The sequence below is a fragment of the Saccopteryx leptura genome, chromosome 3 (assembly GCF_036850995.1).
Source record: "Saccopteryx leptura isolate mSacLep1 chromosome 3, mSacLep1_pri_phased_curated, whole genome shotgun sequence".
Taxonomy (NCBI): Eukaryota; Metazoa; Chordata; class Mammalia; order Chiroptera; family Emballonuridae; genus Saccopteryx; species Saccopteryx leptura.
In genome coordinates this window covers 160,007,684-160,021,735 of record NC_089505.1, presented here as the reverse complement: position 1 = coordinate 160,021,735, position 14,052 = coordinate 160,007,684, and the positions used below count along the sequence as shown (strand labels likewise).

The window sequence follows — 14,052 nt, the reverse complement described above, 5'->3', positions numbered from 1 at the left end:
AGGGAGTGGCTGTGATCACGTGCTCGGGTGTACAAGCCTTGGTGGCCTTGGCCTTTGCCCCGCCCCCACAGGTGGCATTATGCTCGGCCCTGAGGGCAGTGGCGAGCACCTTTGCTCAGCTCTGGGTCTTCGCCTGTTTTCGGGCTTTCACCCCGCCCTTGCAGGAGGAGCCCGATCCATGGGACGGCTGCAAGCCTTGGCTCCACAGGCCAGGTGGGACTGCGTGCCCACATTCAATAGCGGGATTCTGCCAGTTCTGGACTTTTGGCTCCACCCCCACGGGAGGAGCCGGCTCCCAAGTCAAGCCACAAGCCTTGGTTCCCTGGGCGGGGCAAGGCTGTGTTCTTGCTTCCTTGCTCAAGGGCTGGTCTCCACCCCTTCTGGGCTTCCCGCCCTTCTCCCGCAGGCTGGATTACAGGCTGCCTGCAGCTGGGTTTGACTGCTTTTGCAGGCCCCCTCCTCCCCAGCCTGGCAAGACTGAGCTCACACCTGGGCCCGGTGGTGGCCAGCCGGCTTCCGCCCTTGCGGACAGAACCATGTTTCCGTGTCCCGCTGCCGCCCGCCCTCCAGTGAGCCCTCAGCTGTGTCGGTGCGGGCACTGCAGCTCAGACCCTAAGACTCACTACTGTAGTCCCAGAAGCTCCCTCCTTCTAAGCGACTCTGCTCTGAGTGCTGTGGGAGACCTTGTTTGGCTAGTGTCTTGCTTCACTTTGCTGGTATTGCTGTTTCCAGGGGAAATATTCACTTCAGATTTGGGGAGTGACTCGTCCCAGGGGTTAGGGTGGCTGTCTCCCAAAATGTTTCTCCCTGTGCCTCCCAGAGTACACTCTCTTCCTGCTACTCTGGTACTCTCCTCTCTCCCCGTCCCCTGGAGTCCCGGGTGAGTGGTTGTGAGAGTGGTGTTCTGCGCGGTCCCTTTAAGAAGAATCCTGGGTCTGAGAAATCTGACTCTTTCTCACAAACAGTATCCTGACTTGTTTCCAGCTAAATACTGTCCATACGCCTCTTCTAGGCTCTAGGGCTGCATGCTGGGGCTTTGTTCCTGGGGCTCAGGACCCTCCTCTCTCTGCTAAACTCACTTCCCGACACGCGAGTCTCTCCCAGCTGCCGTTCGCTCCAGGGAACTGGGCAGCCCTCTCTGCATTTCCGCTTTTCCTACCAGTCTCAGTGTGGCTTCTTCAGTGTTCCTTGGTTCCTTAGTTTAGTCCAAAATTGGTTTTTCCAGATGATAGTTCTTAAAATTAGTTTGTAATCCACTTTGGTTCTGGGAGGTGGATGTTGGTACGTCCGCCTACTCCAGCACCATCTTGTACTTTTTCTGCAATTGCATCTTGAGCATACTCATGCATGTGACATGGACTGCCTGTATATGAAGATGGCAAAATTGTTAGTCTTCCAACGTTAGTTGTATTACCGTCATTTACAACTGCATCTTGCAAATGAACATATTCTTCAGAGCGAAGCTTGGTCTGATTCAAACAGATGAATATCAAACGTTCTGTTCCGATTTTTGCATACATATCTATGATGTATTGGTGAAACAATTGACGGCATTTCAAGATGTGATTGTCTTCATTCTCTCGAATCAATCAGTATGAGTAATAGTTCATTGGGCTGCATTTCATATTTGTTTCTTCGCCACTGACTGGATTTATCATCTTAACATTGAAATGATATCCATTGGCACCATCCCCAAAATGATTTGATATTGCAGGGCATCGTAGCATCGATGAGTTTCTGCAAGTTTTGTCAATTGATTGTTTCTCTGATAAAGAACAATAGGTTGGAATTGATCTCCGACTATAACAATTGCTACTTCGTCTATAGTTGGAGCATTGAATCTTCGCACATGTTCTTCAGCAGCCATTTTGTCAGCATGAATAACAATCTTGTCTGTATCAGATGGCATCATGTCAATTGCTGTTTTGAACAAACGCACTAAATTGTTCTTTTCGTGAAGAAGCTCTTGCAGTTGGAAAACAATGGACCTCCTTATGCTGGTAGAAATTCCGCAGCGTGCATTCAATTCATCATTGCCATCACCGATGAAATACATTCGTAGGAATTTATGTTGACCATCTGGGAATGAAAGCAGGGAGCCGGCTTTATGATAAATTTTTCCTTTCACTTTGAAAGTTGGCATGAATTGAGCTGTTAGGATTTCTGCACTGAACGACGTCATTTGGAAGCATGAGTTCTATTAATATTTCCTGATGTTAGATAGGAAATGCTTTGATTTGGCGGTATATCTGCAAGCAAAGTTTTTAATGGCACTGGTGGTCCTCCAAGTTGAGGCAGTTTAATTTTTCTGGAGGCACAACACATTCCTTTCATTTCTCCATTAAATTTCAGAGCCTTGCAATAAGAACACACTTCAGTCATAGTGCCGATGAGAACATGCCGGCTCAAACTATAATCGTCAGCTGGGTTGTACCGGCATGCAAGGTGATTGTAATCGTGTGATTGCTGAGCATGGAGTCGTATTTGATGCTGATCTTCTGTTTCTCATTGACATCTTTCAGCCACTCTCAGCCTGTCACATTCATTCTGTTGAGAACGAAGCAGATCTGAAGCTGCAGAACATGATCACTGTGCTCGCAACTGTGCATCCTCAAGTCTGGCTGCACATAAATGGATCATAAATTAGAAACATTGAAATGGAACCGTAAAATATTTAGTATAGTGTGTGTTGCTTTTATGTCCAACAGATGGCGCTGTTTTTTTTAAAAAGCATGTTTTTACCTGTCACAGGTGTGACATCTATAGCTATGTAATAGTGGGTATATAAAAAAGAGCATGTATTTGAATGCAATATTGTTTCAAAATTTCAAAGCGATCGGTGAAGGACTTTTGGAGATTTAAGATTTTAAACAAACAAACATTTACGTTTTTATTTATATAGATATTCCCTGTGTTGCAACCTACCTCTTTGTGGCTTATTTTATAACTGGAAGCTTTTTACCAGCTCTTGCTCATATCAAGATGGCATCTAGAGGTACTTAGAATAGGAAAGAGGGGGAAATTCTCTTGTTTTAGAAGTTGTCCAGGGCTGGAATACTGTCTTAGATACATAAGATTTTAGAGACTTAAAAGATCTCTATAGAAGACGTAGTTTGAACTTCTCATTTCACAGAGAAATAAAGGGAACTTACCAAGGTTGAACAGAATGACAGTAGGTCAGGGATGAGACTCTGGGTCTCCTCGCGAACGGAAATAACTGTTTCCTAATTAATGCTTGGAGGCATCTTGGCTTCAAAACTATAGGTATGTTTTTGACCCTTTTTCTTTTCTTTGCAGATAACATTTGACAACAAAGCCCACAGTGGAAGAATTAAGATAAGTTTAGATAATGACATTTCCATCAGAGAATGTAAAGACTGGCATGTATCTGGATCAGGTAACTGATACATTTTACTAGTTTTCAAAATGGTTATTAAATTACTGATCTCATGGATATGTGAAGCATTGAATGAAAGAATTGTACTATCTCCAAGTCCCGAATACTCTGCAAGTGGATCAATTTATCGTAGTTATCTGATGTTCCAGCAAAACGTAAATTGTTAATAATTGAAATGACTTTTCCTGTCTTCTCCATGTGCTCTCACTGGCCCACTTCATACAAAAAATAAAAAAATAAAACGAAAGAAAACAAAAACCCAAAAAATACAACCTCCCAGCAAAAAAAGAAAAAAGAAAAAAAAAAAGATCACTTACACCAAACCAGTATTTTTGAATGCTTACTGCATAAGTATTTTTACCTACTTTTCCTTCATTTTCCTCATTTTAATATTTTAAAATATCCTTGAGATAGTCAGCATCCCTATTATTGTAGGTAGACAAGGCCCCTAACCTTGTGGAACTCTATTCTACTGCAGTGAGACAAGCAAGGAAGTAAACAAGTAAATGAACAAAATACTTTCAGATAGGAGAATATGAAGAAAATAAAGTGTAATAACTAATATATGTTGATGTACTACAGAGCTCTAAGCACCCTATACAAGTGAACCCGCTTGATTCTCACAGCAACTCCAATGAAATAGGCATGATTATCCCCACTTCGCAGTGAGAAAACTGAAGCACAGAGAGGTTACAAACTTGTCCAAGGTTACCCAGCCAGCAAGTAGCAGTCTGTCTCCAGTGTCTGTCACTTTATTTTAGTGGTTCTTGGCTTCCCTCAGGAACTTGTTAGAATATACATTCTGCCTGACCAGGCGGTGGTGCAGTGGATAGTGTCAGACTGGGACACAGAGGACCCAGGTTCAAAACCCTGAGGTTGCTGGCTTGAGCGTGGGATCATAGACATGACCCCATGGTTACTGGCCCAAAAGTTGCTGGCTTGAAGCCCAAGGTCACTGGCTTAAACCCATGGTTGCTGGCTTAAGCAAGGGGTCACTCGCTCTGCTGGAGCACCCCCGCCCCCATCAAGGCACATATGAGAAAGCAATCAATGAACAACTAAGGAGCCACAACAAAGAATTGATGCTTCTCATCTCTTTTCTTTCTGTCTGTACCTATCTGTCCCTCCCTCTGTCTCTCTCTCTCTCTCCCTGTCTCTGTCACAAAAAAAAAAAACCCAAAACTTGAAAATTCTTCAGAAGAATGCAAAAAGAAAATTTGAATCAATGAGAAGGTATACCATGTATTTGGACAAGAGATTCAACATCATGAGTATGTCAGTTCTCCCTAAAGTAATCTATAAATTTAAGATGATCTCCTCCCCAAAATTACCATTTTTATTGAAATTTGACAATCCAATCCTAAAAACAACAACAACAACAACAACAACAAAAAACCCACAAAAGAATAAACAGGCAAGAATAGCTAGCAACAATCCTAGAAAAGAGGAATGAGAGTTACTTGTCTTAGGTATTAAAATGCTCAAACCGCCTTAGTGGTGGTGGCACAGTGGATAGAGCGTTGACCTGGAATGCTAAGGTCCTAGGTTCAAAACCCCGAGGTCATCGGCTTGAGCAGGGGCTCATTGGCTCTACATTGTCCCCCTCCCTACCTTCGCTGTCAAGGCACGCTTAAGAAGCAATCAATGAACAATTGAAGTGAAGCAATCATGAGTGGACATTTCTCCCTCTCTTCCCACCTCTCTCTAAAATCAACAAATAACAGTTTAAAAAACTGCTTCAAATTAAATAAAATACTCAAAAACATCAAAAGGGTAAGATACATATAGCAATTTGGTACATGATAAAGATGTCATTTCAAACCATTGGGAATAATATATTTGCTCTTTTGATTAGCCAAAATTAAAGATTACTAAGATCCAGTGGTTAAGAAGATGTGGAGATAATGTAGGTAGGTAAACAGGCATAATCTTTTTGGAGAACAATTTCTTATGATCTCTTTTTGGAAAAATGCATATGTCTTACCATAACAGTTCCACATTTATATAGTCATTCATCTAAACTTCCACTTGCACCTGGGCCTGGTTAGGTAGTTCAGTTGGTTAAAGTGTTGTCATGAGACACCAGGGCTGCTGGTTTGATCCCTGGTGAGGGCACATACAAAAATCAACCAATAAATGCATAAATAAGTGGAACAACAAACTGAAGTCTCTCTTTCTCTCTCAAATCAATTGAAAAAAAAAAAGCTTGCACCTGTGAACAAAGAGGACTTGGAGAAATTTTTCTAGTGGGAAAAACATTATAATCTGAGTGTTGTTTAACATATTATACATTTATACTGTGGTATGCAATGCAGCTGTTAAAATAAATGAGGCTAAAAATGAAGAGAAAAATAAAAGAAGTGGCTGTCAACGTATTAATGTCCCATTTCATAAACAGGTAATCCTTTTTCTTCCAGTTCAGAGGAACACTCATTATATGATGATCTTTGATGCCTTTGTTATTCTGACATGTGTGGCTTCATTAATCCTGTGCTTTCGATCTGTGATTAAAGGGATTCAGCTCCAACAGGTAGGGGGTATTGCTTTCTAGGACATGGTACAGACTTTTTGACTGAGAGAGAAATTCACTGTGCCTCCCTTCAATTGTTCAGGAATTCGTCAATTTTTTCCTCCTCCACTATAAGAAGGAGGTTTCTGTTTCTGATCGAATGGAATTTGTCAATGGATGGTACATTATGCTTATTATTAGTGACTTATTGACAATCATTGGATCAATTCTGAAAATGGAAATCCAAGCCAAGGTAAATTTTTTTCCTTATTCATGTCAATTGTTAGTATCAGATTTGCATTAATAGTAACTTATTTTTCCAAAATGTGAGAATTTGTAGAATAAATAATTTCTTTCAAACTTTGTGTTGAGTAAACTTGGAATCATTAGCAGCGATTTTCTTAAATCTATCTAGGAAATCTTTTAGGCAGAGTTTTTCAAAGTGAGATCTACAAAAGTCTGCATCAGGATCATTTGGGTACCGGGTAAAAATGCCCAAGTTAGACTCACTGAATTTGAACTCTGGAGGGAGGCCTGTGAGTTTTTACACATAGCAAAATTTATAAACACACCAAGGAAACTTAAGTAAGAGGTATTTTTTTTACTGTTCTTAAAAGAAATGTCAGACTTTTCAATAAAAAAAGAGTAGGGCTGAGGGATGCAAAGTGCGACCAAACTATGATGATGAGAGTATTGTAGTTGTTTCCTTTGTCCATTCAAACTGAGAATGTTCCCATTTTCTTATTTTTCCCATCAATGGGAAAAATAAGTCCATTTTGAGTTAGTTGTTAGATTAAAAATCAACACTCTCCTCCAAAGCAATATCAAATAAAAAAACCCAACAAATATTGTTCAAACTAATCTTGTTCAAATTTATATTTTTCTAGCTTTGGCTGCAACTAAAAATGAGCATAAACCTGCTATGATTCAGATTCCTGGGCAGAGACCCCCAAATGCAATGGCTCAGATAAGATAGGAGCTTATTTCTCCCTCATGTAATACTCAGGGTGGGTTTTCTAGGTTGGAGAGTCGTTCAGCTCCATGCAGTCTTTCAGGGACCCAGCTTTCTCCCATCTTGTTTTCTTCCCAGCCATTATGGGCTTGCACAGACTGCATGACTGATGCTGAGTCGTCTTAGACAGATCGCAGCCCATGGAAGGGAAAACATGGTCTGGTCTGGAGGTAGCTCTCCCACAGTCTTAGAGCCTTGGCTCTAGTGTGGTAGCTTTCCTTTCTATTCCCATTTCACTGAACAGAATTTAGTTACATCTAACTGCAAGGGGTGCTGGGAAATACAGGCTGTGCATGTGGCTTAGAAGGAGAGAATAGTTTTAGGTTGACAAGGATCAGCTGCCGCCATGTCATAGCTGCTGTATAAATCATCAGGATAGATATTTAATTTCAGGGGGAGAAAAAAGAAATGGAAGAAGATTTAGAGCAAATCTTTATTTTTATCAATTTCAATTATCATTAACTTTAATGAGCTCTTAATGATACCCAACAATGTTTCCACATTTTTCTAGACCTTCTTATAGATGTAATTTCATGGGTTTTTTTCTTCTCTCTAACACTCTCAACTGATGACCTCATTTCTTATTTCACATGAACAATAGAAAAAAAATGTGGAAATTCCACAAACTCTCACTTCATTTATCTACCTACCAGCATCAGTGCCCATACACCCTGCTTACTCTCTGTTGCTGTGGATATATTATTCGGGCTACTATCCAAGGCCACCTCCTCCACATGCTTACCACATGCTGTCCCCGCCTGCTTACTCAGGACATAGCTCCTGCTATGTGTCTTCTTTTCCTCTTGCATTATTAATTTCTCGCTTTCTACCCTGTCATTCCTATCAGCATGTTTTTCCTCCTTTCTAAAAACTCAAAATATCAACCTATCTCCCCCTCCTGTTTCTTCCCCATTTTCTGCTCCCCTCTATAGAGCAAAATACCTCAAAGGGGCAACTCATCTTGTTTCTGCTTCTGCTTCTCCCATTCTCTCTTATATCTGTTTTAACGGGCTGCCCTGCCATGCCACAGAAGGGTTCCTCCCGACAAACTCCCATGTTGCTAAGTCCAATAATCAGTTACTTATCTTCATTTTGACCTATTAGCTGCTTTTAACACTGCAAACACTTGCTCTTTGTTGATGCATTTTTCCCCCCCTAGGCTATCACTCATCTAGTTTTCCTCTTAGATCATGGGCTGGTCTTCTGACTTTCTTTTGCCAGTTTCATCTCTCCAACCTGTTAAGGTGACAGTGCTTCAGGGTGCAGTGCCTGGACATCTTTTATTTTCTACCTCTTGCCTCTGTCTTGGTGATCTCATTCTGTTCCACCTTTTTTTTTTTTTTTTTTTTTTTTGCATATTTCTGAAGCTGGAAACAGGGAAAGACAGTCAGACAGACTCCCGCATGCGCCCGACCGGGATCCACCCGGCACGCCCACCATGGGGCGACGCTCTGCCCACCAGGGGGCGATGCTCTGCCCATCCTGGGCGTCGCCATGTTGCGACCAGAGCCACTCTAGCGCCTGGGGCAGAGGCCACAAAGCCATCCCCAGCGCCCAGGCCATCTTTGCTCCAATAGAGCCTTGGCTGCGGGAGGGGAAGAAAGAGACAGAGAGGAAAGCGCGGCGGAGGGGTGGAGAAGCAAATGGGCGCTTCTCCTGTGTGCCCTGGCCAGGAATCGAACCCGGGTCCTCCGCACGCTAGGCCGACGCTCTACCGCTGAGCCAACCGGCCAGGGCTGTTCCACCTTTTTAAATAGTACCTATTTGCCAATGATTTCCACATTTGTGTCTCCATCTTGGAATTCTTCCCTGAACTCCATTCTCAAATATCCACCAGTCTGTTCTACATCTTCATTGGATGCCTACTTGGCCTCTCAGATTGAATGTACCTAAAACAGAATTTCTAAGATGCCCATCTCCACAGTCAAAACTTGCTTCTCCTTTCTAATGTCAGTTAATACCAACTCTTTTTAGTTGCTTAAGACAAGAGTCATAAATTCATCTTTGATTCTTTTTCCCTAACTCTTTCTCCCCCACATTTAATCCAAGAGAAAGTGCTCTTGATCTACCTTCAATGATTACCTTATCATCTCCACCACCAAGTTACGATCAGTTCTCACATTCTTGCAATAGCCTCTCATTCCTCTAATAATCTGCTCCCAACCGTAGCAGCCAATATTTGATCATATCACTCCTGTTCAGATCTCTCAAATCTCTCTACTTTAATCAGAGTAGAGATAAAGTTGTAAAATTACTCACAAGGCTCTACCTGCCACCTTACCTCTATGGCTCATCCTATCCCCATCGCGCACTCCAGCCAGACTCACTATTTGGCCAGGTACCCTCTTGCCTTGGGGTCTTTGCCCTTGCTGGTTCCTGTCCCTTGGAAAGCTCTTGCCCTTCCTTTTGTTTGGTTTGCTCTCTCACTCCTTTCAGGCTTTTGCTCAAGTGCTACCTTTTTAGTGAGATCTCTGATCATCCTACTTAAAGTGCAACTCCCTACCCATTTCTTAACCCCTTTCCTGAAAATTTTCCTCCTCACTTACCAACAGCTAATATACCAAGTTTTTATTAACTTATTGCTGTCATCACTCTCCCCCCATAAGAATGTAAGCGTCATGAGGGTGGGAAGTTTTGTCTTTTCACTGTTTTGTCCTTAGCACCTAGAACAGCGCCTGACTCATAGTTACCCAATGAATATTTCTTGCTCAGATGAATTTCTGATTACTTTTCCCCCACTCTGTTTTAGAGTCTGACAAGTTATGATGTCTGCAGCATACTTCTCGGCACCTCTACCTTGCTTGTGTGGCTCGGTGTCATCCGATACCTCAGTTTCTTTCAGAAGTACAATGTAAGCAGCTTCTCCCTTTCATAGTTACTGCACTGCTGTGACTGAAGGATAAAGGGGTTCTAACGACCTCTCTTACTTTCCCAGCTCCTCATCCTGACCCTTCAGGCGGCGCTGCCCAACGTCATGAGGTTCTGCTGCTGTGCGGCTATGATTTATTTTGGCTATTGCTTCTGTGGATGGATTGTGCTGGGGCCTTACCATGAAAAGGTCTGATACACAGTTGTTCCTCTTGGTAACATTCTAAGTGCTTAGAATAGTGCCAGAGGCTTTTCTCCTTTCAGATGAGCTCTTTTTATTTTGTGACTCAGCTCTAAAATAGTGAAGGTAGTATATCTATTACCATGTTTATAAATGGAAAAGGTGTGAACAACTTGAGAGAATAATTGAATCATTCAACTTCCTCAATTTCTTTTGTGGAATATGTCAAGTAATTAAGTCCTTTTCACCGTCAGTGAAGTAAAGTGTAGTCAGTTTGATTCATCAATAATATTAGAGTAAGCTATTTAGGTGAAATGTCTCAAAATGTGATTTTATTTAAAAAGTAGTGTAGGGTAAAACTGGTAGAAATATACACCTCAAACTAATACAACAATGTATATGTCAACTGTAACTTAAAAATTTTTTTAATGAATTAAAAAAAGAAATCTTGGTTGCTGAAGATATAGTCTTAACTATAATGCCATTATCTTAAGTGACACAAACTTTAAAACAAGAAGTAGGATCTTGCATGAGTAGGACCTGGGTTTCTCTGAAGAAGCATTTCAGAGATCTCTTTCCTGAAGGTAAATGGGAAGATGAAGCTTGATTCACAAAAGCACTGAGTGCGCAAACCAACCCCCTTCTGCTTCGGGTCAGCCCGTTCCAAATTAACAGGAGCAATCAGACGTAGCTGTAGTGCCAGGAAAAAGAGTATGCTGTGTGTATCACAAAGCAAATGTGTGTAGTTACCTCAAGCTATTGGCTTGAAAGGGTAACTTGGGATATCTTGTCTCATTATTTTTAATGTGATGTCATGAATGGAGTCTCCCAGGGGAAGGAACGTGGAATAAAGGGAACTTTTCTCTCTCTCTCTCTCTTTTTCAGTTCCGTTCTCTGAACATGGTCTCTGAGTGCCTTTTTTCTCTGATCAATGGAGATGATATGTTTGCCACATTTGCAAGAATGCAGCAAAAAAGTTACTTGGTCTGGCTATTTAGCAGAATTTACCTCTACACGTTCATCAGCCTCTTTATATACATGATTTTAAGTCTTTTCATTGCACTGATCACTGATACTTATGAAACAATTAAGGTAGGTCCATCAGTAGCCATAAATGACAGCATTTTTCTAGAACCTAGAGTGATAATATATAGTACTTATGGGGGAGGGGAATTTATGGAATGTTAATTTCTTCAGGGTAGAGAAGAAGAACTTCAACTTTAGATACTGAGGAACATAGATGAAGGAGAAATAGAATTTCCAGAATGTTGACAGTTTTGTCTTCACATAATTGTGCTTTTTCATACAAGCTTTTTAACCTTCTATTAGAATTATAAGGATCAGTAGGTTTGGGTGAGTAAAACAGATGGCATTTCAAAAAGTCAAAATTTGGGGTGTGGAACTTTTAAGTTCCAGTTTCCATAAAGAAAAATTGACCTCTTCACTTAGAGTATGCTGTGACTAAATCCATTACTCTTGGCAAGGCCTGTATGATCCCCGCCCCAGTTGAAAATTTGATTTAAAAAGTTGTTATTTGTATTATCATTTGCAAAGGATATTTTAAACGTCAGTTTAAGCCCTTTGAAATATGGAGAGGCAGAACAAATATCCATAGACATTTAAATTTCTAATAATTTTATAGTATTTGGTACACTATTGGCATAGACACTTTCACTTGGGGACTTTTCTTTCTGGTCGTGAGAGGGGTAATGAAACATAATGCTATGTGACTAGTCCGGGGATAAAGAGAAGGCCATCAGGAGTGGATGGCTTATGAGTATATGCTCATGAAACCAAGGCCATGACTTCATTCTTACTGAATCAGATTTCAGGAACTGTCTTCAATACTCGCTTGGCAGAGTTGTGATTAGAGTCACCAAAGTGACTGGGAAAGAACGTGGTTGTACACGTCCAAATCCCTGCCAAAATGCTCTTAAAATTTACTACTTTCCACTCTGCATACAGAGAACTATATGTTATTGAAAGGTGACGTCCTGTATCTCTAAAGGTAACAAGACTTGACAACTCTCCTTAGCACAAGCCTGAGACTTCTGGTTTAATGTTAACTTCTTTGCATGGTCTCAGAATACTTCCAAGTGGGAAAGCTAAGTTATTGCTGATCCTTTCTCATCAGGGCATGTTCTAGAGGTCTTAGACCCCAAGATGATGTAAGTATGAGGCCCTTAAACAAGCCGGTATGGCCAGAAGGGAGACTTCAAAAGGGTGTGCAGACTGCAAAGGTCCCTTATAGCATTCAGATATGTGTCCAGACACCTGGATTAGCTTAGCAGTGTTCAAGGCTGGGATGAGGTCTTCAGGGGAAGGCTGGGTATGTCCACCTCTCAGTCCCCAACAATACTGTTGTTAATCTGCATCAGCTAGCTTGTGGCTTGAACCCAGTTGCATGCAAGATTCCTGCTATACACTGGCCAGCAAGTCATGGGCTGCAGGGTGAAGTGGTGACAGAGGTTCCATTGGGCTGGATGGATTTTTCCTAAAAAGAGGGCTCAGACTGACTTGGATTCACCAAGCTCATTTTGGTTTGAACCAGACCCACAAAAAAGAGGCCAGAGGGTATTGCAGAATCCCAGACCCACTTTACCTTAGCCAAACCTAAGGGTGGTTCTAGGGACTCCATCTCCCTGAAAATATTTAGAAGTGGCTAAAATATCCCTCTAAAAAGATGCCCTCCCTTGCTAAACAATCTGTTTCAAGTTTGGAATAAAGCTGTTTTCAAGGAGTTTATTAATAAGAACTATTTTTTTTTATTCTTCTGTATAGCATTACCAACAAGATGGCTTCCCAGAGACCAAACTCCGTAAATTTATATCAGAGTGCCAAGATCTACCCAACTCTGGAAAATACAGATTAGAAGACGACCCTCCAGTATCTATATTCTGCTGTTGTAAAAAGTAGCTTATATGGCTTATCTGTGCTCTAGAGCAAACATGATGTGTATCTGAGTTGGGACACTACATGGGTTTTTTTAAGGTCTGGTGGAGTATGTCTAAAGATTATTATTAGCAACAATTCCTTAAGAACTCATTAACTTTATAATTCATTAGGTTTATAGTTTTAAAAGCAATATTTAATGTCTTTTCAACTTTACGTTGAATTTTTTTTTAATCCTAACTTTGATTAAGGGAGCTATTGATTTCTTATTCTTTTTTTCTTTTGCTACAGCTTTAGAAGCTGTTTTCTAGGCCACTCTTTAGCTCTTAACCTCTTGCTCACAACGACTTGGACTGTGCTCACTGTGTCATCAGTGGAAAATGATGCCTAGTCTGACAGTGGCTTCAGACGACTCACTGACCCTGGTCTGGGCCACTCTCGGGCCCAGGATGAGAGAGAGGGATATCCAGTACCACTGCATTTTCAGACTCAGCCAGAATTAGAAACAGCCATCACTGGCTAACAATCTGATATTTGGTTGTGAAGGACACTGTTACTTGCTTCTTTTAGTTCTGGAGATGATCCGGTTGGTTAATATTTGTGTATAAGTTTTCTCTCTCTTTCAGTATTCAAGAGTATCTATCTTATCATATATGAAAATTAAAGCTTAGATCTAATGCATATTTGATCCCACAAGGATTATTTTATTATTACTTGTATGGCCTTGTGAGCACTGTGTGGCGTACTGTGCCCTTCAAAGGCACATTCGGTCTCATGGAAAGGAGCAGCATTTTAGGGCCAGGAACTGTGGTTTGTGGGAAGAGATTCTATAACTCACTATAGAAGTATTTTGAAAAACAATTATCCTCAAAATTTAAAAGTAAGTGGGAAATGTATGCCTTTAAAAGACACAAAAACAAAGTTTCTGTTTTTGCAAAATGCTGATTTAGAAGTTTCAGGAATTTTTATATCATGAGTCTGTTTTGTCATGAGTTATTTAAACAGCTTTGTTATATCACGAGTCTTTGTTTTTCAAATAAAAAAGAATGCAACAATGTGCAATAAAGGTTTTCTCAAAGCATGTTCCTTTTAATTTGAAGAAACCAATTTGTTATTTTTTTACTTTGGTTTAAGAGCTAAATGAGGATAGTCTTGAGACAATAAAATCTTATTTAATTATGACCATAATAATA

General features: G+C 40.9%; 1 protein-coding gene across 1 annotated transcript in view; it reads left to right on the top strand.

Annotated features, from left to right (window-relative positions):
* Nucleotides 1-13,828, top strand: part of MCOLN3 (mucolipin TRP cation channel 3) — a 56,792-nt gene extending 42,964 nt beyond the window's left edge. The window contains exons 7-13 of the mRNA XM_066376692.1: nt 3,298-3,397; nt 5,815-5,927; nt 6,010-6,159; nt 9,668-9,769; nt 9,854-9,976; nt 10,853-11,059; nt 12,749-13,828. Of these exons, the coding sequence (XP_066232789.1) occupies nt 3,298-3,397; nt 5,815-5,927; nt 6,010-6,159; nt 9,668-9,769; nt 9,854-9,976; nt 10,853-11,059; nt 12,749-12,883 (930 nt within the window). The 3' untranslated portion in view covers nt 12,884-13,828. The remainder of the gene's footprint in view (nt 1-3,297; nt 3,398-5,814; nt 5,928-6,009; nt 6,160-9,667; nt 9,770-9,853; nt 9,977-10,852; nt 11,060-12,748) is intronic.
* Nucleotides 13,829-14,052: the final 224 nt, after the last annotated feature.